The sequence below is a fragment of the Mobula hypostoma genome, chromosome X1, assembly GCF_963921235.1.
Source record: "Mobula hypostoma chromosome X1, sMobHyp1.1, whole genome shotgun sequence".
Taxonomy (NCBI): Eukaryota; Metazoa; Chordata; class Chondrichthyes; order Myliobatiformes; family Myliobatidae; genus Mobula; species Mobula hypostoma.
This window is the reverse complement of record NC_086128.1, coordinates 35,414,975-35,441,885: the sequence shown is the minus strand read 5'-3', so window position 1 is coordinate 35,441,885 and position 26,911 is coordinate 35,414,975. Positions and strand designations below refer to the sequence as shown.

General features: G+C 42.4%; 1 protein-coding gene across 5 annotated transcripts in view; it reads left to right on the top strand.

Annotated features, from left to right (window-relative positions):
- plcl5 (phospholipase C like 5) overlaps positions 1-26,911 on the top strand; it is a 268,767-nt gene that overhangs the window by 218,105 nt on the left and 23,751 nt on the right. Inside the window, exon 6 of one of the 5 annotated variants that reach the window (XM_063038101.1) lies at positions 12,628-15,483. The exons of 3 other annotated variants lie outside the window; for them this stretch is intronic. In XM_063038101.1, the coding sequence (XP_062894171.1) occupies positions 12,628-12,813 (186 nt within the window). In that variant the 3' untranslated portion in view covers positions 12,814-15,483. Of the gene's footprint in view, positions 1-12,627; positions 15,484-26,911 lie in introns of those variants that run through there. One more of the 5 variants, XM_063038103.1, reaches the window with a different exon arrangement.

Genomic DNA, 26,911 nt, shown 5'->3' with positions numbered 1-26,911 from the left:
TACATGGAAATTTTCTACTGAGGAAACTCAGAAAATTGAGGTTTACTGTCTTAGTGACATTATCAACTTTTGTTGATAAATTCCTGTAAATAGGTCATCTGCTCCAAAGGAAGACTGCAGCATGCAGTACGTGATCTTGTGCCAGAATAACACGTCACGGATCAGCTATTGGAATGTGGTCAGACTGTAAAATGCGTTACAACTTTGGAGTTACAACAGTAGAATTTGCAGGTGGTGACAAGCCACTCACCTACAGGCCAGTTTCACACTTCCTCTATAATACGTCTTCCATCTACAACCCACCCAGTAATGCTGTCTAGTCCACTTCTTCCGTGGTCAGCAAGTTTGATTTCACCTTCTGCTGGTATCAGGTGGGTGGCAGTATCAGAACAAATTCCACCAAGAGAATTGCTAGGTTAAAAGTGACAGCTGGTCAGGCTGGTTGTCAAAAATAATGGAGTAGGATAGTAAGAATATGGATTGAAATCATGGTTGGCGTATACATCATGGGCTGAAGATCTGTGTTCTATTGTACATTTCTATGTTCTTTGCATGTTCTCTAGGTGACCACGTGTCATTTCCCCTCACATCCCAAGACAAATAGGTGGTTCTGCAACCAACAGTGGTTTTGGTTCTAAATGTCCCTGTATTCACGACGTCTACTAAGCTCATTTTATAAGACCATAAGATATAGGAGCAGAATTAGGCCATTTGGCTCCACACACTGATTACCATTCTGATCTTTCAGAGGACCGATTTTAACACTTTTACAATCCTTTAGCTCTTAACATGTCTGTAGAATCCCTTAGAATTCTCCTTCACCTTGTTTGCTAGAGCAACCTCAGGCTTTCTTTCAGCCTTCCTAATTTCTTCCTCAAGTGTTCTCTTGCATTTTTTTTTACTCCATCAGCACTTCATTTGTTCCTACCTGTCTATACCTGCCATGCACCTCAATTATTTTCTTAACCAAGGTGTCAGTATCTATTGAAAACCAAAACCAAGGTTCCCTCCACCTGTTATCTTTGCCTTTTATTCCGCCAGGCACATACAAGCTTTGCACCCTCACAGTTTCACTTTTGAAGGCCTCCCACTTAGCAAGTACACCTTTGCCAGAAAACAGCCTGTCTCAATCAACACGTGCCAGATCCTTTCTGGTACCATCAACATTGGCCTTTCTCCATTTAGAATCTCACCCTACTGGCCAGACCTGCCTTTTTGCATATTTACTTTGAAACAAATGGCATTATCCCAACCAGGCTTGCACCCTGGAGAGGATACAGTCAACCAGAGGCGCAAGCACATGATCCCCTGGGATCAACGACTGCCTACTAATTAATGGCATTATGATCAGTGGATGCAAAGTGTTTCCCTACACAAGTTGACTCATTTCCTAATAGCAGATCAAGTATTGTACACTTTCATTGGGACTTCTACTTACGGATTAAGAAAACTTTCCTGAACACATTTGACAAATTCTATCCCATCTAGTCCTCTTACAGTATGGGAGTCCCAGTCAATTTCTGGAAAGATAAAATTACGTCTTATAACAACCTTATGTTTCTTGCAACAGATTTCCCTCTATAATTTCCTCCTGTGATCTGTCTACAAATTTGTTCCTCTAAGTCCTGCGGACTGTTGGTTGGTCTACAATATAGCCCCATTAACGTGGACATACCCTTCTTATTCCTCATTTCCAGCCATATTGCCTCATTGGACAAGCTCTCCAGTCTATGATGACTGAGCACTGCCATGACATTTTCCCTGACTAGTAATGCCATGCCTCCCCCTTTAATCCCCGCCACTCTATTGCAGCTAAAACAACAGAACCCCAGAATACTGAGCTGCCAATCCTGCCCCTCCTGCAACCAAATCTCACTAATGGCTGCAATATCATAATTCCATGTGTTGATCCATCCCTGAGCTCATCCGCCTTTCCTAGGATACTTCTTACATTGAAATATATGCAGCTCAGAATGTTAGTCACATCATGCTCAACCTTTTGATTCCTGACTTTGTCTGAGGTCTCCACAACTGCTCCAGTATCTGTATCTGTTCTGGCACTCTGGCTCCCATCCCCCTGCAACTCTAGAGGGATGGGAACCATTCCACCACCCCCCCTCCTCCCAACCAACATTCAGCACTAGCAAACCTTCCTGCTAGGATATTAGTCCCCCTCCAGTTCAGGTGTAAACCACCTCTTCTGTACAGATCCCACCTTCCCTGAAAGAGAGCCCCGTGATCCAAAAATCCTAAGCTCCACCTCCTACACCAACTCCTTAGCCACGTGTTAAACTGTATAATCTTCCAATTTCTGATCTCACTAGCACATGGCACAGGTAGCAATCCTGAGATCACAGTCCTGGAGGTCCTGCCCTTTAATTTAGCACCTAACTCCCTGAATTCACTTTGCAGAACCTCGTCACTCTTCCTGCCTATGACGTTGTTACCTACATGGACCACGATCTCTGGCTGTTCACCCTCCCAGTTAAGAATGAAGAGGACTCGATCCGAGATGTCCCAGACCTGGCACCCGGAAAGCAACATACCATCCAGGAATATCCTTCTTGCCCACAGAACCTCCTGTCTGTTCCCCTAACTAACGAATCCCCTATTGCCACAGCCTGCCTCTTCTCTCCCCTTCCCTTCTGAGTCACAGAGCCAGAATCAGTGCCAGAGACCCGACCACTGTGACTTTTCTCTGTTAGGTCACACCCCCCACCACCCCTGACAGTATCCGTAGTGACGTACCTGTTGTTGAGGGGGATAGCCATGGGGGTACTCTGCACTGATTGTTTAACCCTTTTCCTCTTCCTGACTGTCACCCAGTCAGTTTCCTGTGTCCTGCACCCTGGATGTAACTACCTCTCTGTATGCTCTATCTATCATCAACCTCCCGAATGTTCCAGAGTTCATCCAGTTCCAGCTCCAACTCCTTAACATGGAGTGTTAGAAGCTGGAGCTGGATACACTTCTTGCAAGTGTAGTTGTCAGGGTCACTGGAGGTCTCCCTGACTTCCCACATCCTGCAAGAGGAACATTCCACTCTCCTGCTTGGCATCTCTACTGTTCTAACTGAGCAAATATAAAGAAAGAAGAACAATAAACTATGTGTGTGTGTGTGTGTGTGTGTGTGTGTGTGTAACTTTATTTACAGCTTTATTGCCTCCTCTGACTGACGCCTCTCCTCACTGAAGCCTCAAAGACCCAATGTCTAAAAATCCCCACTCCACTTGCCCCTGCCTTACTTTAATTTGTTCATGCCAATCAATCCCAAATGCTGATTGACTGTCTGCTCAAAGCACCAAACTGCCGTGAGTTGTTACCTTTTCTACTCAGTCCACGAACCTGAGTGAGCTATGTCTTCTCAGGCTTCTGCTTGCCGATCTGCTGCTGCTGCAAGGTCCAAACTGACGCTAGAAGCGCCTTTTCTACTCACTCCACGAAACTGACTGAGTCACATCTTCTCACTCTTACGAACACTGACTTTCCACTGCTCGAAGCTCCAAACTACCATGAGTCACTGCCTTTTTGACTCATTCCACGAACCCGAGTGAGCTATGTCTTCTCAGGCTTCTGATATCCGATCAGCCGCTGCTCAAAGCTCCAAACTGCCGCAAGTCACTGCCTGTTCTACTCAATCAGCAAATCTGAGTGGGCTACATTTTCTTGGGTTTCCAATATCTGATTTGCCGCTGCTCAAAGCATCAAGCTGACGCAAGCAACACACATCAAAGTTGCTGGTGAACGCAGCAGGCCAGGCAGCATCTCTAGGAAGAGGTACAGTCGACGTTTCAGGCCGTGTCCTGACGAAGGGTCTCGGTCTGAAACGTCGACTGTACCTCTTCCTAGAGATGCTGCCTGGCCTGCTGCATTCACCAGCAACTTTGATGTGTGTTGCTTGAATTTCCAGCATCTGCAGAATTCCTGTTGTTTGCGTTTTTAAAAAAGCTGACGCATGATGCACTTTTTCGATTCAATCGGTAAACCTGAGTGAGCTACGTCTTCTCGAGCTTCCAGTCTCTGATTTACCACTGCTCAAAGCTCCAAACTGACGCAAGATGCTCTTTTTCGATTCAATCGGTAAACCTGAGTGAGCTATGTCTTCTCAGGCTTCTGATCTCCGATTTGCCGCTGCTCAAAGCTCCAAGCTGCTGTGATGCGCTGCATTTTCTACTTGATCGACGGACCTGAGTGAGCTACATCTTCTCAGGCTTCCGATCTCCGATTTGCCGCTGCTCAAAGCATCTTTGCAGCCAAGGTGTTTATATGAATAATCCATTTGCTTATATGGTGATGTTATTGAATATCAGGAGGAGATGAATTGACTCTATTTTTTGCATGTGCAATTCAAATATTCAATTTTATATATCAGACTATAGTTCCTTGAATGTGGGCCCTAACAGCTTAGTTATCTAAAGAACTGTGATGCGAATTGAACATGATCGAATCATAACATATAACCGCTGGCGACAATGTTCTGGGCAAGACAGAATGGCTGAAAAAGTTACAACCATCTTCCTTTGCTGAGCTGAAATCTGTTCCAGTGAAATGACTCTGAGACCTTCAATCAGCAGCTGCAAGCTCCAGGTGGTACATATACAGAAGCTCCCTCTGCTACCATCCCAAACAGGTTCAAAGTTCAAAGTAAATTTATTATCAAAGTATGTACATGCCACCATGTACTACCTTGAAATCCATTTTCTTGCAGGCATTTATAGTAAAATAGAGAAATACAATAGAGTCAATGAAAAACTACACATGAAGACTGACAAACAACCAGTGTTGAAAAGAAGACAAACTGTGCGAATACAAAAAAAAAACAAATACAGGTTGATCACTTCTTATACGAAATTTCAAAATATGAAAACCTCTGACATGATGTCACAAATGGAAAATTCCATAAGGTGCTGGGAAGGTTTGCAAGCGATGTGCAGGTCTCTGGGCACAACAGACAGTTCTGAGAAGTCACCTCCCATATGTAATGAACAGAAGGTACACTGCATAAAGCCAAATATAAAGATCTTGATTGTATTGAAAGAGTGGATTCGTCAGTGTTGGAGTGAACATATGCCATTTAATGGTATTATGATCATGAAACAAGCAAAGATCTATCACGACGAACTGAAAATTTAAAGTAATTGTGAATATTCTGCAGACTGGGTGCAGAAATTTAAGAAAAGGCATGGCATTAATTTTTTAAAGATTTGTGGTGATAAAGCATTTGCTGATCATGAAGCAGCAGACAAGTTCATTGATGAGTTTGCCAAGATTGCCGCTGATGAAAATCTAACATGCTGAACGGCTGCATCAGTACATATGTGTGATAAACAAGTGTAAGACAAGACTGCTTATCAGTAGCTCAGAAATTCAGAGTTGGAAATGATGGCAATCCCAAGCTATCTCATTACATATTCCAAAATACAAAATCTGAAACACTTCCAGCCCCAAGCATTTCAGATAAGGGGTACTCAACCTGTAATAGTAAAAATAAATAAATAATCATGAAAACATGAGTAGTAGAGCTCTAGAAAATAAGTCTATAGGTTATGGGATCAGTTTAGAGTTGAGGTGAGTGAAGTTATCCACACTGGCTCAGGTACATGCATACCGTCCGCATTTGGGTGACCTGGAGTCCTTATAGGCTTTGCAGCTTCCATGAATTGCTGGTCACTCTGGGCTAATCATGCAGAACTCCCAGATGATTTCGTTCATTTCAGCTTTAACTGGGCTTCCTGATGCCACACTTGGTCAAATGCTATTTTGATATCAAAGGCAGTCAATCTCACCCTGCCTTTAGGATTTAGCTCTTGTGTACATGTGTATACCAAGGTTGTAATGAAATCTGGAGCTGAGATCTTCTGTCAAAGCCCACACTGATCAGTGATCAGGTTATTGGGTGAATAAGTGGTACTTGATGGCACTATTGACAACACCTCCCTATCACTTTGCTGGTAATTTAAAGTCAGTTGATGGGCAGTAATTTGCAGGATTGAAGTTATCCTGTTTTTTTTTGGGAACAGGATGCAGCTGGCTGTTTTCCTCCCTGTCAGGAGGTGCTAATGTTACTGCAGAGTTGGAACAACTAAGAATAAGAAAATGATTCATCGTAAATTCAGCTCAACATGGAGCTCAGCGTCTGAGAGATAGGTGTTGAATCTTAAACTTTTAGCTCTCAAGTAATAAATGAAAAACGCAGCAATCATAAATATTTACTAAACCCAATCACACTATTTTGCATCCAAGGCAGCAAATTTACAATGACAATTTAAAGTAATCACAGGTCCCATTTACTATTAATTTAGGAATTTCAGCTGAAACAAGATTGTTGTTATGCCTTTGCCGAAGAGTGGCGAATCTGTGGAATTCACTGCCACAGATGGCTGTGGAGGCCAAGTCTTTGGGTATATTTAAAGTGCAGGTTGATAGGTTCTTGATTAGTAAGGGCGTCAAAGTTTACAGGGAGAAGGCAGGAGAATAGAGTTAAGAGTTTTGAATTGACTTTATTTCTTACATCCTTCACATACATGAGGAGTAAAAATCTTTACGTTATGTCTCTGTCCAAATGTGCAATCATAGTAATTTATAATAAATAGGACAGTCAACATAGAAATACACTTGTGAGTTAATCAGTCTGATGGCCTGGTGGAAGAAGCTGTCCAGGAGCCTGTTGGTCCTGGCTTTTACGCTGCAGTACCGTTTTCCGGATGGTAGCAGCTAGAACAATTTGTGGTTGGGGTGACTCGGGTCCCCAATGATCCTTCGGGCCCTTTTTACACACCTGTCCTTGTAAATGTCTTGAGTCATGGGAAGTTCACAACTACAGATGCACTGGGCCCTCTGCACCACTCTCTGCAGAATCCTGCGATTAAGTGAGGTACAGTTCCCATACCAGGCAGTGATGCAGCCAGTCAGGATGATAAATCAGCCATTATGGAATGACAGAGCAGACCCGAAGGCTTGAATGGCCTAATTTTGCTTCTATGTCTTATAGCTTCTTCCCCTCTGCCAACAGATTTCTGAATGAACAATGAACCCATGAACACTAATTCAGTATTTTTTCTTCTTTTTTGCACTGCCTATTTAATTCTTTTTTTTAATATATACTGTACTTATTGTAATTTGTAGTTTTCATTAATTATGTATTGCAATGTACTACTGCTGCAAAACAACAAGTTGCACAGCATATGCCAGTGATATTAAACCTGATTCCAGAAACTGCCCATCTTACAACAAAAATTGATACACCAGAGACAGTCGATGTTGGAATCCAGGGCACCAAACAGTCTGCTAAAGGAACTCAGCCTTCTTCCTTTAGGAGGGAAAGTTCAGGTTGACCTTGGAGTAGATGAAAAGGTTGGCACAGCATTGTGGGCCATAGGGCCTGCACTGTAGTGTAACATGCTGGAAACTGTGGCAGCCAAGTCATTGGGTATATTTAAAGTGGAGCTTGATAGAAGATGAGAATGGGGTTGAGAGGGTTAATAAATCAGCCATGATGGAATGGTGGAGCAGACTCGATGGGCTGAATGGCCTGATTTTGCTCCTGTGTCATATGTTCTTATGGTCTTTAACAAGTATTTAAATTATCGTAGCAACAATCAGCTTGAAGAACTCAGCAGGTTAAGCAGCAGCTTTGGGTGGAAGCAATTGTTGATGTTTCAAGCAGGTTGTTGCAACAGATTCCAACATCTGCAGGTGCTTATGTCTCCAAAACTTCTCCTAATGCTTATAACAAACAAAATTTAACACCAAGCCACCTATTGAAATAGTTTGCATGCTGACAGAATGTGTCTTGAAGGAAAGAGAGAGAGAGAGAGTGTGTGTGGCAAAAGGGAAAAGGAGGGCATCTATTACTTAGGCACAGCCGTCAATTTTGGTTATTTAAATTCAGGGATCAGCACGACACAGAATTAGAGAAATGCAGAAGTTCAAGCATGGGACTGATTTTAGAAAGGAAGGGGAAGACCATGGAGGAATCAGAAAACAAGGCAGAGAATACAGAAGAATATAAAGAGAACATGGCTAGGGAACGACATAAAAGTTCTTTATAAGCAACTCGAGGGCTTCACTCACCCACAATCTCTTTTTGTAAGAAGTTTCTGGAAAAAAAACATCCCATATATGTGGTTTGAGCAATAGATTCACAGTATACTCTCATTATTACTTCCCAGTTATCTACAGGAGCATGGAAAACTGCATGAAAACTTGCAAAACCATGAAATATATTACCTTTCATTTTGAGGCAGACACACAGCCCTGGGTGTTAACAGTGAGAACAGTGCCCCTCTGTGGTGGGTTTCAGATATTAATCTGCATCTGGTCTCTAATACTGTTCAATGCAATATCAAGAAACACTCAAAGTTCAAAGTAAATTTATTATCAAAGTACATATATGTTACCATATACTACCTTGAGATTTATTTTCTTGTGGGTGTACTCAGCAAATCCAAGAAACATAATAAAATCAATGAAAGCCAGTGCCCAACAGGATGGACAAATAACCAGTGTGCAAAATACAACGAACTGTGCAAATACAAAAGAAAAACATAATAATAATAAATAAACAATAAATATCGAGAACATGAGATGAGGAGTCCTTGGAAGTGAGTCCATAGGTTGTGGGAACAGTTCAGTGATGGGACGAGTGAAGTCAAGTGACGTTATCTCCTCGGCTTCAAGAGCCTGATGGTTGATGGGTAATAACTGCTCCTGTACTTGGTGCTGTGGGTCCTGAGACTCCCGTACTTCCTTCCCGATGGCAGCAGTGAGAAGAGATTATTGCCTGGATGGTGGGGGTCCTTGATGATGGATGCTGCTTTCCTGCAACAGCACTCCATGTAGATGTGCTCAATGGAGGGGAGGGCTTTTCCCGTGATGGACTGGACTATATCCACTATTTTTTGTAGGATTTTCCTTTCAAGATCATTGGTGTTTCCACAGCAGGCTGTGATGCAGCCAGTCAATATACTCTCCACCACACATCTATAGAAATTTGTCAGAGTTTTAGATGACTTGCTGAATCTTCGCAAATTTCTCAGAAAGTGGAGATACTGCCATGCATTATTTGTAATGTCACTTATGTGCTGGACCCAGGACAGATCCTCCAAAATAATAACACCGAGGAATTTAAAATTGCTGACCCTCTCCACCTCTGATCCCCCAATGAGGATTGACTCATGGACCTCTGGCTTCCTCCTCCTGAAGTCTATAATCAGCTCCTTGGTCTCGCTGACATTGAGTGAGAGGGTGTTGTTATGTCACCACTCGGCCAGATTTTCAATCTCCCTCCTGTATGTTGATTCATCACCAGCTTTGATTCAGCCAATAGCAGTGGTGTCATCAGCAAACTTCAGTATGGCATTGGAACTGTGCTTAGCCTCACAGTCGTAAGAGCTGCACTGTGTAACTGTATCCTCCACACTGGCATTCCTGAGTTTGTTTAAATGAAGATAGGCAATGCTTGTAAAAGTACAGTCTAATCATGTGTACTCTCTGCCTGTGCTGCTATACATGGAATACCAACTTTAAGATACAACAATGAACTCTCTTGAGAAACAGAGTTTGAGCAGAAATGATGTGGGCACGAGTATGGGAACGGATATATACTGTACACACACAGAAACATAGATGCACACACAAATACCGACTACACACAGGTAAACAGAAACTCACACACCCGCATACTCACATATATGCTTTCAGTAAACTCGTGCAGAGACAACACACAGGTTGCTCCTTAACTTCTGATACTGATAAACCGCACCCAAACTGCAGCACGGATACCAGAAGCAGGGTATCCTCTATTTCCAGCCTACAGTAGCAAGAGGAAATCACAGTGCTTAAAATAGCTGACACTGTACAGGGTTGTAAGACACTGGAAATGTGGGTTGATTGGACTGACCCAGATAGGGAGCTCCAACTGTATTCACAACAGCATGTCTCAGTCTGTGGCAATGAATTAACTTGATGACCTCCAGCCCTTCCTGCCTCCAGCCAACAAGGCATTTTGTAATAGCTTCCAGTTTTGATGTATGTGTAACTCACCATTTATTTAATGCAAAACCCAGGCCTCCATTTCCTAGCAATGTACAGTTTCCTCTCCAGGTTTCTCCATTGTCTCTCCTCTTCCTGTCCTAAGATATTAACCAGTTATGCAACTAACTTGCCAAAATGATATTTCATCTCCATCCTATATGCTGAAGCTTGTAATTTCTTTTAACCAGGATATCACACTGAGGCATATGTGTGCGAACAGCACAAATACACTTGTACACGTAAGTGTCTATGCACATATATAGCCACACAATAGGAGAACATATATACCTCAGCATAAACATTATGCATGCAGCTGATGATATTGTCTTCCCCGGAGTTTCAAGGAACATCTTATTTACTCTGAATATAGCAACTGATAAAGAAACCTAAGGCCATGTTGAAGTTTATAGAGCTCTTGTGGGAATTGGAGTCCAAAATAAAAAAAAACCTTCATGTCAGATGCTTACTAATAAAAGCAAGGGGAATTCAGGCAAGACCTCTTTACTCAGTGTGGGGTAGAACTCTGGGCCGAATGGCCTAATTCTACTCCTATATCTTAAGGGGTTATCTTACCTGAAAAATCTGTTGGAATTCTTTGAAGAAATACAAACAGGATAGACAAAGGAGAATTGGTTGATGTTGTGTACTTGGACTTTCAGATGGTCTTTGACAAGCTGCCGGAAATGAAGCTGCTTAACAAGATAAGAGCCCATGGTATTACAGGAAAGATACTAGCATGGATAGAGCAGTGGCTGATTGGCAGAAGGCAAAGAGTGGGAACAAAGGGAGACTTTTTTCGTTGGCTGCCAGTGACTAGTGGTGTTGCATGTGGGTCTGTGTTGGGACCGATTCTTATTACGTTATATGTCAATGACTTTGATGACGAATTCATGGCTTTGTTGCAAAGTTTGTTTGCGAAGATAGGTGGAGTGGAAGGGAGTTTTTGGGGAGTATAGAGGCTACAGAAGGACTAGACAGATTAGAAGAATGGGCAAAGAAATGGCAGATAGAATACAGTATTGGGAAATGTATGGTCAAGCACTTTGTTAAAGAAATAAAAGTGTAGACTATTTTATAAATGGAGAGGAAATACAGAGATCTGAAGTGCAATGGGACTTGGGGGTCGCTGTGCAGGATTCCCTAAAAGTTAATTTGCAGGATGAATCAGTATCGAGGAAGGCAAATGTGATCTTGGCATTCATTTCATGAGGACTAGAATATAAAAGCAAGGATATAATGTTGAGGCTATATAAAGCACTGGTGAGGCCTCACTTGGAGTATTGTGAGCAGTTTTCGACCCCTTATCTAAGAAAGGATGTGCTGACATTTGAGGGTGTTCAAAGGAGGTTCAGGAAAATAATTCTGGGATTGAAAGGCTTGTCGTATGAGGAGCATTTAATGGCTCTGGGCCTTTACTCACTGGAATTCAGAAGAATGATGGTGACCTCATTGAAACCTATCGAATGTTGACAGGGCTCAATAGAGTGGATGTGGAGAGGATGTTTCCTATGGTGGGAGAGTCTGAGACCAGAGGACATAGCCTCAAACTCGAGGGGGTGTCCTTTTAGATCGGAGATGAGGAGGAATTTCTTTCATCAGAGCGTGATGAATCTGTGGAATTGGTTGCCACAGCTGGCTGTCGAGGCAGAGTCATTGTGTATATTTAAGGCAGAGGTTGATAGATTCTTGATTAGTCAAGGCATGAAAGGATATGGGGAGAAGGCAGGAGATTGGGGCTGAGAGGGAAAATAGATCAGCCATGATGAAATGGCAGAGCAGGCTCGATGGGCCAAATGGCCTAATCTTACACCTATATCTTATGGACATTGTTAGATAGTCTTTTGTCCTATGTTCTAAAATGCATAAACTAAAGTGCAGTGGAAAGAAGAATGATTTGAGTTAGTGGCATTTTCTTATCCATGATGGATCTTTCAGTCTTGGACTCCTTGACAACTCTCATTTCTTGAATGTACCAGACAGATTGTTCGATTCAAACTTAGGATGCCCCACATTTAAACAAGACTAAGAGTTAATTATCTCCATATTGATACAAATGTGAATGACTTTAATAGAACCTGAAAAACATGCGCAATTCTATATTACCTTTCAGGATCTCATGGTGTCATTTAGCACTGCAGCCAAATAAATACTTTTGATGTCTAGTAAGTGTTGCAAAGTAGCAGCCAATATGTGCTATGAGACAATATGCGCTGATGAGACAAACCGATTTACTGTGCTCCTGGGTGCTATCTCTCCTCGAAACGGAAACTTTCTGTGCCCATCAGAAAGGTTGTGGAGATCCAATGGGCCAAGTGGCTAATTTCTGCTTCTATATCTTATGGTGTTATGGAAAAAACAGATGGTTTTAACATTTCATCATAAAGTCGGCACCTTCAACAATACACCAGTTCATCAGTAGTACAGTAAAGGGCCTGAATCTTTGTCCTCAGTCCCTGGAGTGGAGTTTGGATCTCCAAGCATCTGGCTCAGAGATCTGACTGTTGCTCCACCGTGACTGTCTGCTGAGTCACTGCTGATAATCAGAATAAGGATTGTCAATGTGAGTAATCTCCGTGCATTTGTCACTTTCAGGGCCAGGCTGATCTGCTGAAACACGCAAAGAACGAAGCGCTGGATAACCTGAGACAGATCCACTATGCAGCACAATCTTGCGGTATCAGTAAGAGCCACTTGTCATCTCCAGATCAGTTGCAATCACGGGGCGCCTTGGAGAGCATTCCTGAGAGTGAGAACACAAGCAACAATGGATCTTGCTGACGTCAGCAGGCATGGGAATAAAACGTTGTAAATACATAAAAACATACACACATACACACACACACACACACACACACACACACACACTCAAATGTGCTGTAGCTCCACTGATAGGAAATTTTGTTGTACGTGAATTGGATTTGACAGTGTCACCTAATGTTATCTCCTTACAGAAATGAGGCACTGGTGCTGAATTTACTGGAAATATTCTAGGACACTGAGATAACAACAGAAAATACTGGGAGTAATCGGTAGTGCTATCCTGTTTACTGAGGCCCACATTCCAAGAAAATGCTTTGCTTGAGAACGGCCTTCAGAATCTCTCCTGAAGGTGGGATGTGATCACTATCCTACAGTCCCCCACTCTTTGTGCTTGCTCCCTGATTGTGTTTCTATGGGTTCATACAAGAACGGGCCGTTTCTCCTTTTTGAAGATGGAATACAAGCATAAAATCAGTGGCTTGACTAATTTGTTTCAGCAAAATACTTTGCTTGCTCTTTGGAAGCCACGATACAACCCATGACCAGAAACACCAAATTGGGTGGAAAGCAAATCTGTTGCAGCTTCAGGTCTATGATCTGTGCATTGTTCAGGAATATATTAATCAATCTTGGGAGCAGCAATGGTTTAGAAGCTATAAAACACATAGTGTATTTTGTACCTTTTGGACATAAATGGTGGATACGTAGCCTGGTAATGATGTTAAAATGTAACTGAAAATTTTATAGTGGGCCAGACAAATTCCTCTAATAGTAATGTCACTTTCAACCTGAGGTTGAAACTCAAGCTACTTTTCATCACCAGCAAAGCAATAGACTCATTAGTTTAGTGAATAGGAAGTTTCTTCCTTTGAAACTCATTTACTCATCCAATTAAGCTTCACTTCAGTACGACCTGTCAGATCCAATCGTTGTCTCTCTTCCAGTTATTGTGACTGGGTATTTACAGAATCGGTCCCGGTGGAAGCCTTGTGCGATGGATGACCGGACTCCTGGCGAGCTCGACAGGGAAAGAGGGCTGTGCCTCCACCACGCCCGGTCGTCCCAGCACCCGAGAGTGGGGGGGCTCACACGAAGGGGTAGCCTTGCGCTGCAGCGGTGACCACTTTGATACCACCTATCTAATGATGTGTGTCTCTGTAATAAAGTCATGCAAAATAATATTTATGTTTCTCCTTCTGAATTTCTACATAAATTGTTTTGAAAATTCATTTGGCTTCTTCTCTTCAGCTGTTGATCAGGGAGGAAAGTAAGTTGATTTACACCTTAAACAGCACTCTTCAGTTTTACAATTAATAACCATAAATGCAATTAATAACTTACAAGGCTGACAGTACTGATACACGTTTCTGGAGCTCTACTTCCTCCATGTATAAAAAAGATCAGGCAGACAGATTTTATTTTTTGTTGCTGAATTTCTCTGTGATGCCATTATGCTGCTATGAAAGGAAAAAAAATCATTATAAATAAACTAACCGTTCTTACAGCTATATGAGGTGTGACACTTGGCACAATTCAATTTCACTAGGAATGAGTGAGTTGAAGTCAGAGATTGCCATGACTCATTACAACAGCCAAGAATGCTGTGATTATTTGGAGAAAGTATCTATTTTAATGATTACTGAAATAGAAACTACAAAAGACAATGTTTCGCATTTTGTGTGGATATATTTTTCATGGAAGAACTGAAGAGTTATTTTTGGCCCGTTAATAAATGATAGAGCAGACTTGAAGGGCCAAGTGGCCCTGCTCCAATGTTCTTGTGTTCTCATGAAAATCCAGAAGGGCATAAAGGGAAATGTATCCACTCAGAAAGTTGTTGGAATCTGGATTTCTTATCATTCCAGCATGGGACTGGCATTGATCACTCCTTCTGTACTGTTCAATAGATGGCAATTATGTATTGGACAGTTAGGCAGAGGGAGAACTCATAGTTCTAAAAATTCAAAGGATTCAAGGTACATTTATTATCAAAGTATGCATGCAGTATACAATCCTGAGATTCATCTTCCCACAGAGTCACAAAACAAAGAAAACCATGGAACCCGTTCAAAGAAAAACCATCAAAACCACCCCCATGCACAGAAAAAAACAAATCACGCAAACAGCAACAAAAAAATGAGCGAAAAACACAGAATATAAAACACAAAGATCAAAGAAGTCCAGGCATATTCAGTTCAGCTCAATGTTCGTTATCTGGAGGCCACCCAAGTTCACCCTGATTCAAAATTGCCCAAAATAGCAACAAAAAAAGAGTGACCAGAAACACACACAGACACCTTCCTCCAGCAGCAAGCGCAAAGCTGATAGACGGCGCTGAACACTCGCTCGCTTTCCTCACTCGCCTCGATGAGTTCAATCTTCCTCAGCGCTTTAATCGGTGAAAAATGGCGCCCCAACTTAAGGCTTTTTGGCGCCGAGGCTGCACACTTCACTCAAAGCCTCACGGAACACCCTCGGAGACAGCAAAGTGCCTGAATGCTCAGTCAGCCCAAAAACACATTACCTGGAAGAAATGTTTAAACATTTAGAATCACAAAAGGTTTTTTTCTTAGCATTTTTCATCTCTGTTGCCAGAATTCAGTTTTACGTTATGCATTGCTCTGGCATTTTATCGCCACAGTTGTAATTTAAATGTAAATAAATGTGAAAATAAATGTGGCTTGGCTAGTACCTCATGTGGACATCACTGCCAACTCTGCTCCTACCTTAATCCAATAGCTATACAGACATTTTCAGCAAGTGCAATTCTAATCAGCAACAGGTTATCTGGCACACTAAACTCTTTGCTCCCTCTTTAACTTCCAAGAGTCATAGGACACTACGGCACAGAAACAGGCTCTTTGGCTCATCTAGTCCATCCCAAACTATTAATCTGCCTAGTCCCATTGAACTGCACCTGGACCATAGCCCTCTATACCTCTCCCATCCTTGTACTGTACTATCGAACCTGCATCCACCACTTCCGCTGGCAGCTCGTTCCACATTTGCACCATCCTCTGAGTGAAGAGGCTCCCCCTCATGTTTGCCTTCAATATTTCACCTTTCACCCTTAACCCATGATCTCTAGTTCTAATCTCACCCAACCTCTGTGGAAAAAGCCTGTTTGCATTTACCCCATGTATACCCCTCATAATTTTGTATACCTCTACCAAATCTCCCCTCATTCTCCTATACTCCAGGGAATAAAGTTCTAACCTATTCAACCTTTCTCCATAACTCAGGTCCTCAAGTCCTGGCAATGTCCTTGTAAATTTTCTCTGCACCCTTTCAATCTTATTGACTTCTTTCTTGTAGGTAGGTGACCAAAGCTGCACACAATACTTCAAATTAGTCCTCACCAATATCTCATATAAACATATAACAAATACAGCACGGAAACAGGCCATCTCGGCCCTTCTAGTCCGTGCCCAACTCTTACCCTATCCTATTCCCACCGACCTGCACTCAGCCCATAACCCTCCATTCCTTTCCTGTCCATATACCTATCCAATTTTACTTTAAATGACAATATCGAACCTGCCTCTACCACTTCTGCTGGAAGCTTGTTCCACACAGCTACCACTCTCTGAGTAAAGAAGTTCCCCCTCATGTTACCCCTAAACTTTGCCTGCGAACTCTCAACTCATGTCCTCTTGTTTGAATCTCCCCTACCCTCATGGAAAAAGCCTATCCACGTCAACTTTATCTATCCCCCTCATAATTTTAAATACCTCTATTAAGTCCCCCCTCAACCTTCTACGCTCCAAAGAATAAAGACCCAACTTGTTCAACCTTTCTCTGTAACTTAGGTGATGAAACCCAGGTAACATTCTAGTAAATCTTCTCTGTACTCTCTCTATTTTGTTGACACCTTTCCTATAATTCGGTGACCAGAACTGTACACCTTACATAACTTCAATATTACAACTGTTGTACTCAATACTTTGATTTATGAAGGCCAATGTGCCAAAAATTCTGTTTTGCACTTTCGATGAATTGTGGATCTGTATTCCCAGATCCCTTTGTTCTACCGGACACCTCAGTGCCCTACCGTTCATGGTGTAAGACCTAACCTGGTTGGTCCTGTCAAGTGCAAGACCTCACACTTGTCTGCAGTAAATTTTTTCTGCCATTTTTCAGACCATTTTTCCAGCTGGTCCAGATCCTCTTGTAAACTTTGATAGTCTTCCTCACAGTCCACTGCACCCCCAACCTTCGTGTCATCTGTAAATTTGCTGATCCAGTTTACCACATTATCTTCCAGATTGTTGGATATAGATGGCAAACAACAATGGACTCAGGACCAATCCCTGTGGCACTCCACTAGTTACAGGCCTCCAGTCAGAGAAACAACCATCTACTACCACTCTGGTTTCTCCCACGAAACCAAAGTCGAATCCAATTTACTACCTCAACTTGAATGCCATGTGACTGAACTTTCATGACCAACCTCCCATATGGGACTTTGTCAAAGGCTTTGCTAAAGTCCACCTAGGTAACATCCACTGCCTTGTCTTCAACAACTTTCCTGGTAACTTCCTCAAAAACTCTCTGGGATTGGTTAAACATGACCTACCACACAAAAAGCCATATTGAATATCCCTAATCTATCCCTGTCTATCCAAATACTTATATATCTGGTCCCTTATAATACCTTGCAATAACTTACCTGCTACTAATGTCTGGCTCACTGGCCTATAATTTCCTGTCTTATTCTTGGAGCCTTTCTTAAACAATGGAACTACAATAGCTATCCTCCAGTCCTCTAGCCCTCACCCGTAACTAAGGATGATTTAAATATCTCTGTTAGGGCCCCTGCAATTTCCTGCACTTGCCTCCTAGAAGGTTGAGAGAACATCTCGTCAGACCCTGGGGATTTATCCACTCTAATTTGTCAGCAAATGCCTTCTCCTCTGTAATCTGTACATGGTCCATGATCTCACTGCTGCTTTGCCTCACTTCTATAGACTCTGTGTCCATCTCCCAAGTAAATACAGATGCAAAAACAGTTCATTTAATGTCTCCCCCATCTCTTCTGGCTCCACGCATAGATTACCAATCTGATCGCCCAGGGGACCAATTTTGTCCCTTGCAGTCCTTTAGCCCTTAACATATCTGCAGAATCCCTTAGGATTCTCCTTCACCTTGTCTGCTAGGGCAACCTCATGCCTTCTTTTAACACCACCCCCCCCGCCCGATTTCTTTCTTAAGTGTTCTCTTGCATTTCTATTCTCCATACCTCATAAGTACCTCATTTGTTCCTAGCTGCCTCTACCTGCTATACACCTCCTTTCTTTCTTTCTTAATCAGGGCTTCAATATCTCTTGCAAACTAAAGTTCCATAAACCTATTGCCTTTACTTTTTATTCTGACAGGCACATTCAAACTTTGTACTCTCAAAATTTCACTTTTGAAGGCTTCCCACTTACCAAGTACACCTTTGCCGGAAAAGGTTCTAATCCACAATTGCCAGACCCTTCATGATACCATCAATATTGGACTTTCTTCGATTTAAAATCTCAAATAGCGGACCAGACCTACTTTTTCCATATTTACTTAGAGAATGCAAAGCACTAGATCCGAGATATCCTGGACTCTGGTACCCAGGAGGCAACATACCATTTGGTTCTCGCCCACAGAAGCCCTAACTAATGAATCCCCTATCACCACAGCTTGTCTCTTCTCCCGTCTTCCCTTCTTAGTCACAGAGCCAGACTCAGTGCCAGAGACCTGACCACTGTGACTTTCCTCTGTTATGTCATCCTCCTCCCACCCAACAGTATCCAAAGTGATACTGTTGCTGAGGGGGATGGCCACAGGGGTACTCTGCCTTGACTGTTTAACCCCTTTCCCCTCTCTATATGTCCTATCTATCACTCCCCCAGCCTCACAAATGATCCGGAGTTCATCCAGTTCCAGCTCGAACTCCTTAACGCGGATTGTTAGAAGCTGTAGCTGGATGCACCTCTTGCAGTTGTAGTTGTCAGGGACACTGGAGGTCTCCATGCCTTCCCACATCCTGCAAGAAGAGCATTCCACTATCCTGTCTGGCATCCCTACTGTTCTACTTGTGTCAATATAAAGAAGGAAAACAATAAATAACCTGGGAGAACTTCCTAGAGATGCTGCCTGGCCTGCTGCGTTCACCAGCAACTTTGATGTGTGTTGCTTGAATTTCCAGCATCTGCAGAATTCCTGTTGTTTACCTGGGAGAACTTACTGCTTTTTCACCTCCTCTCACTCAAGCCTCTCTGCACTGAAGCCTCAAAGAGCTAATACCTCAAAATCCCCAATTTAACACTGTCAATTCCAGCAATGGCAGTCCTGTTTGTCTCTGCCTTATTTTAATTTGTTCTTGCCAATCAATCCCAGTCTGCTGCTCAAAGCACCAAATTGCTGTGAATTGATGCCTTATGTACTCAATCGGCAAACCTGAGTGAGCTATGTGTTCTAATACTCCCAATTGCTGATTGGCCGCTGCTCAAAAGACTAACTTTTTTTTGTTGGACCTTGCCAAATGCCTAATTACTCACACTCCAACATCTTCTTGGAAATTGTGCACGCAGAATGTTCTGACTGACCCCGCTCACTTCTTTTGAAATCTTTCTCCCACTACGCAATCCAATGTCTCCTCGGGAAATGTGGCTAAATATAGCCAATGTTACCAGTAATTGATCAGTCACAGGCAGAGACTGCGGCCAAATGCATTCTGATTCCTATGATTCATCTACTAGTCATCAGGGAATTATATCACTCACCTACTGTTTCCCTGGTGCTCTGCAATCTATTCTTTCTATTCTTTTTCAGATATAGATAACTAGTTCCCTTGCAGGACCATCTCTTGGAAAAGCCAGAATAATAACTTGAATACAAGTGTGTAATATGAATGGGCATGGATAACTGTCTGTTGCTCTGTATAACACTAAAGTGCTGATGCAGAAATTTAAAAAAATAATTAGGTCTATGTGATAATTGATCTATGCTGAATATAGAGAGGACATGAGTCAGATGTAACTTGGTCAATGATCTGAAAGTAACATGATTTGGACAAAGGTTGGTGCTCATGAGTTTCCATGGTGGAAATTGTCCTGTTTAACCATTTCTTGCTGATTTGCAAGCGAAGGTTGGTAGACCTGTTACAGAATTACATAGCAATCATTGCGCAGCCGTCCTGGACTGGATGCTCGGCAGTTAACCAGGTCAGGTGTCAGATCTCTCGGTGGGTGAGCATTTCAAAGACAGTCACCACAATTCCCTACCTTTGCTATAGAGAGGGATAGGAGCAAACAGCATGGGAAAGTATATAATTGAAGGAGGGGAAATTATGACGTTATTAGGCAGGAACTTGGGAGCGTAAACTAGGGAGAGATGTACTCAGGGAAATACACACGCAAGTGTGGAGGTTGTTTATGGAGTAATTGCATAGGGTTGTGGACAGGTTTTCTGGATTGAATATCATCTGCCACTTCTCAGCCAGTTCTGCATCCTATCAATGTCCTGTTGTGAACTACAACAGCCTTCTAAGGTATCCACAATTCTAACAACCTTAGTGTCATCTATAAACTTCCTACCCTACTCTTACACTTCCTTGTCTAAGTCATTTATTAAAATCACAAAGAGCAGGGGTCCCAGAAAAGTTCTCTGTAGAATACCACCAGTCACCGGCCTCCAGGCACAATATGCTCTATCTAGAGCCACTCTGTGCCTTCTGTGGGGAAGCCATTTCCGTTTCCACATAGCCAAGTTTTCCTGGATCCCATGCCTCCCGCCTTTCTGAATGAGCCCACCATGGGGAACCTTATCAAATGCTTTACTAAAATCCATATTCACAGTACACCACATCCACTGCTTGACCTTCATCAATGTGTTTTGTTACATCCTCAAAGAATTCAATCAGGCTCATGAGGCATGACCTGCCCCTCACAGAGCCATGCTGACTATCCCTAATCAGACTGTGCTTATGCAAATGCCCATAAATCCTGTCTCTAAGAATCTTCTCCAATAATTTGTCCACCACTGGTCTATAATTCCCAGGTTTATCCCTATTCTTTTTCTTGAACAAAGGAATAACATTTGCCTCCATCCATCCAATCATCTGGGACTACTTCTGTGGCCAGTGAGGATGCAAAGATCACCACTAAAGGCATAGCAATCTCTTTTCTCATTTTCCGTAGTAACCTGGGGTATATCCTATCCAGTCCCGGGGACTCAACTGTCTTAACGATTTTCAAAAGTTCCAGCATATCTTCTTTCTTAGCGTAGACATGCTCCAGCTTATCAGCCTGTTTTATGCTGACATCACAAACATCAAGGTCCCTCTTATTGGAGAATACTGAAACAAAGTATTCCAAAAGGACCTCCCCACCTCCCCCGTCTCCAGGTACATATTTTCTCTTCTATCCCTGATCAGTCCTACCCTCATGCTAGTCATCCTCCTGTTCTTCACTTATGTATAGAACACCTGCAGTTTTCCTTAATCCTACTTGCCAAGGCCTTCTTATACACCCTTCTACCTCTACTAAGTCCATTCTTCAGCTCCTTCCTTGCTACCTTGTAACTCTCTAGACCCCGTCTGATCCTCGCTTCCTAAATCTTAAATATGCTTCTTTCTTCCTCTTGACTAGATGCTCCACATCTCCTGTAAACTATGGTTCCCTCACCTTAACTTTTCCTGCTCAATAGGACACACCTACCCTGTAACACACATCAAAGTTGCTGGTGGACACAGCAGGCCAGGCAGCATCTCTAGGAAGAGGTACAGTCGATGTTTCAGGCCGAGACCCTTCGTCAGGACTAACTGAAGGAAGAGTGAGTAAGGGATTTGAAAGTTGGAGGGGGAGGGGGAGATCCAAAATGATAGGAGAAGACAGGAGGGGGAGGGATGGAGCCAAGAGCTGGACAGGTGATTGGCAAAAGGGATACGAGAGGATCATGGGACAGGAGGTCCAGGACTTCTCTAACTTCCGCTAATGCCCCACCTCCCCCTCGTACCCCATCTGTTATTTATTTTTATACACATTCTTTCTCTCTCTCTCCTTTTTCTCCCCCTGTCCCTCTGAATATACCCCTTGTCCATCCTCTGGGTTCCTCCCCACCTTGTCTTTCTTCCCGGACCTCCTGTCCCATGACTTCATCACACAGAGAGTGGTGAATCTGTGGAATTCTCTGCCACAGGAAACAGTTGAGGCCAGTTCATTGGCTATATTTAAGAGGGAGTTAGATATGGCCCTTGTGGCTACGGGGGTCAGGGGGTATGGAGGGAAGGCTGGGGCGGGGTTCTGAGTTGGATGATCAGCCATGATCATAATAAATGGCGGTGCAGGCTCGAAGGGCCGAATGGCCTACTCCTGCACCTATTTTCTATGTTTCTATGTTTCTATGATCCTCTCATATCCCTTTTGCCAATCACCTGTCCAGCTCTTGGCTCCATCCCTCCCCCTCCTGTCTTCTCCTATCATTTTGGATCTCCACCTCCCCCTCCAACTTTCAAATCTCTTACTAACTCTTCCTTCAGTTAGTCCTGACGAAGGGTCCCGGCCTGAAACGTCGACTGCACCTCTTCCTAGAGATGCTGCCTGGCCTGCTGCGTTCACCAGCAACTTTGATGTGTGTTGCTTGAATTTCCAGCATCTCCAGAATTCCTGTTGTTTGCGTTTTTAAACACCTACACTGTATATTTTGTATTGGGGGAGGGAGTGTGTTTGTCAATGCCTGAACAGCCTTTTGAAGAAGTTCTATCTATCTTACCCAATTCCATCTCACTTGCTTGATTACTCTTTGATTGGCTCTGGATTTTCTTTCCCTCTTCAAAACAAGTGTAATCAAAAAAGTTTGTTTGCACTACAAGCTAATTGCATTTCGCTGAGCGCAAATATAAACATGCAACTGGAGTTTTAACTGTCATTTCTGTTTTCTTTAATAATCAAATTGCTGATACCATCAGCTCTTGGCAGTGAATGAAGAGAAAAAAAATTGTCGGCCAACATTTGACTTGATCATAAAACTCCAAATAGCCATTATAAAATAACTGCCTCCAATCAAGAGAGATTAACAAATCATTTACAATGATCTTAGAAGAGCACTGTAACTTACTGCACAATTTCACTTTTGGCTGCATTCAATGAAGGTTATTTGTGAAAAATAAAGCAGGTGCAGCACCTAACCCTTAGTGAAGTAGCAAATTATTGGTTTCTCTCTGGATAGCAGAATCGGTTGTTTTTATTTCCCCCAAGCAGCCCCAGTGGATTCAATATTAATTAAGAAGAGTCTTCATTCTCTAATTGGGATCTGTGGGGTTTACTTTCCTTGCTCAGAGATCCACAAATAAATAATACACCATTTTTTCCTCATCTTAATACCACAAGGAAGCAGACATGAAAATAGAATGCAGGCACGGAGAAGATAGATTCAATGTTCTACTCTCCTCAAACAGCTCCTTAGGCAACACTGCATGGACAGATATGTGCCAAAATATAACATGATAGTGTAATGATCATTAATTGGTTTTCTCAGTGATGGCCAGGGTCAGACTAATCCTTGAGGTAACAACATACCCAACAGAGGAAACCATGCACTGATTTGTCACAAGAACATGTTCTATCCTCTCAATCAAAAAAGCTCACGAAAAAAGTTAGATTAACCTCCTATCCAATCTGCAGTAGTTTACAAAATAACAGTACATACATACTGTATGTCACTATGCATTATCATTTAATTTTGCTTTTATGTTCAAAGATTTAACCTGTATTTGAACTTTGCTGGGCTAAATAAAACTTAGACCTCAATTATTCTAAACAACACTCATAGTCCCATGATTACACAATAACTGCAGATAAGTTACAATGCCACACTTATTTTCCATTCATGTTGAAAGACTCAACCTATATTCCAGTTGGGTTAACAATATTTAGTACTCAAATATTATTAAGTAGCATTCATATTCCCAGAAATAACTTAAAGAGTTGAGGTAGTTGATAGGTTCTTGATTCGTCAGGACATCAGAGATTACGGGGAGAAGTCAGGAGAATGGGGTTGAGAGAGATAATAAATCAGCCATGATGGAATGGCGGAGCTGACTTGACAGGCCGAGTGGCCTAATTTTGTTCCTATATCTTATGGTCTTAGATCAGTGAAGTCACATTGGCCACAGTGTGGATTTTATTGGTAATTCTTCTGCTCGACTCTGATGATTTATTTTCCTATTCATCACTGCAGTTTAAATCGTGCACACAAACATCAGCAGTAATTGTAGTGTGGATAAAATTAGCACGCAAATCCCAGTAGATCAGTCTTGAGCTTTCTAAATTTCCAAAACAACATTTTCTTCTTGAGAAGCATTGTCTAATTTGTCTTGGCAAGTGAGGCTTTCTCCTTCAAAGTCAAGGTTCTATCCATTTAAACACATTCCATTAAATGAGAACAATCGATTTTCTGTTGAGCCAAAAGCATCTAACTTCCCTTCCGCATATGGTAGGGAGGCTGCTCTCCCTGGCATTCTAAAGATGTGAAACCCTGGCAGATTGAATGTGAAATTAAGATTGTTAGCTATGGAAGGCTATGCTTGAAATTCCTGAAAGACCTTAATATATAACATTCTGCAGAATGAAGGGAGCTGTTGTTGATAGTGTATCACACAGCATTTACTCACCATTAATCCACTTATCAATGTAAAGTTTGGCTCCAGAGGCAGTGTATTCCTGTGTGAAGCAAATTCATACATGGGCATGGCACATAATATTTGCTTGACAAATGCCAGACAATGGCTATTCCCAACAAGAGAGAGTCCAATCATCTATCCTTGTCATTCAATGGTATTTTTATCACCAAGTTCTCCATTATTGATATCCTCAAGTCACTTTATGCCAGCCACAAAAATATCATGAGTAACAAGTAAGAGAAAAATCTGTAGGTGCTGGAAATCCAAGCAGCACACACAAAATGCTGGAGAAACTCAGGCAGCGTCTATGGACAAGAGTACCGTCGACGTTTCGGGCTGAGACCGAAGCAGGACTGAAGTAAAAAAAGATGAGGAGTCGGATTTACCAAGCAACAAGTGTCTCGGTACAAAACATCAACTGTCTATTCCCTTCCATAGATGCTGCCTGACCTGCTGAGTTCCTCCAGCATTTTGTGTGTGTTATTCTGGATTTCCAGCATCTGCAAAATCTCTTGTGTTTATAAAAATATCATGACTACAAGAGTTGATTAGAGACTGGATATTCACCTGTGAGTGAACAACCTCCTGATACCTCAAGACCTTCCTACCATTTATAAAGCAAGACAGAATACTCACCACTTCCTGGATAAATGAAGCACCAACAATTCTCCAGAAATTCAACACTTCCTGGAACAAATTGTCCAATTGCTTGGAAAAGGACAGTTGGGAAATGGCCCTATAATGGAAAATTAAACCAGGATGTAGGTTTCTCCATCATTCTCAACCATCTTAATACAGAACATAGAACAGTGCAGCACAGGATTAGGCCTCTTGGCCCACAATACTGTGCCAAATGAACTAAGTTAGTAATCAAATACCCAACTAAACTAATCATCTCTGCCTGCACAATGTCCATTTCCTGAATATTTGTGTGCTTTACCAAGAGACTCTTGAAAGTCTCTGTTGTATTTGCCTTCACCATCACCCAGGCAGTGCATTCCAGGCACTCATCATTCTGTGTTAAAAGCTTGCCTCGCCGATCCCCTTTGAACTTATCCCTTCTCATCTTAAGTACCAGAGGGCATTAGACATTTTAATGTATATTTATTGGTTCCCTGGTATGACATCACCGGAAAGGGTAGCTTTTATTGGCCCCTCATCTGCCTGTTGTGAAGAGGTCCAAGGATAGGAAAGGTTTAGAGGGATGTGGGCCAAATACTAGCAAATGGGAGTAGCTCAGGTGGGCATCTTGGCGGGCATGAATGAGTTAGGCTGAAGGGCCCATTTCCACGCTGTATAAATCTATGAATCTGCAAAAAACATTTCATGATCAACCACTCTGAGCTGGAATCAAGTACTGAGATAAGCATTTTAAATTTCAGATTTAATTAAATACTTGAATCAAACTGTCATTGTGGATTTTACTCATATGCCTGGGGATCAATTGTCTCGGCTTCTGTAAGCAAATTCAAAAATTTAACTATTGTACCACTGCCCAAGAAATCATTGGCCAGCTGAGGAAAAATAAAAGGAATGTCTTTACCCAATGTACTTGCACGTCGCTTACTATTTGCTCTAGAACTAAATTGATCTGGATGAGACCATAAAAAAGATATAAATTAATTAAAGAAAATGAGGCAAAAAGATCTACACAGATCCTCATTCCTCCAAGAGGACCACAACCTTGTCGTATGGTTTGGAGGCTTGCGTGCCTCAATGACCCGGAGAGCTATGTTGGCTGGGGTCAGGGCCTTGTCCTTTGACTCTCGGTAGGGTCACCCATGCCAAACAGGTCAAAGGGTAGAGGCCAGACTAAGAGTGGTCCACCGGTCCTCCAGGTTCAGGGGTTCAGCTCAGGGCTAACAACCCTAACTGGTCCCGAAAAATAATTGTTACAGAAACAACAATGGAGAATCCTTCTACATCTGAGTGCAACTGTATTCATGAATCTTGACCCAGGGCCTGCATGACTGACAGTAATGAGAACCAAGAGGAAGCTACCGGCATGATGAAGGAAGCTCTGAACATCGCCAAGATCAAGAGGAGAGACCAACTCCATCATCAAGACAGCACTTCACTGGACCCCTGAAGGCCGGAGGAAATGCGGGAGACCAAAGACAACTTGGTGCCGTACCTTAGAGGCAGAAATGAGGACCCTGAACCACAAATGGGGCACAATAGAGAAGATGGCAAAGGACAGACAGTGATAGAGGACCTTTATTGCTGCCCTAAACACCAACAGTGTAACAGGCAGTAACTAAGTCCTCACTGGTACTGAAATACTCAGAGAAGACACAGCATAAATGTAAGGATTAATTTTCCATGAAATTATTAGAAGGACATATCACAGCTACAATATTTGTGGGATGCATTTGTTCCAAATTACAAATAAGACATAAAACTGAGGGCATAAAACTCTCCTTGCTCCAATGTGTTGTGTGATTTTCCTCACTCTATGTC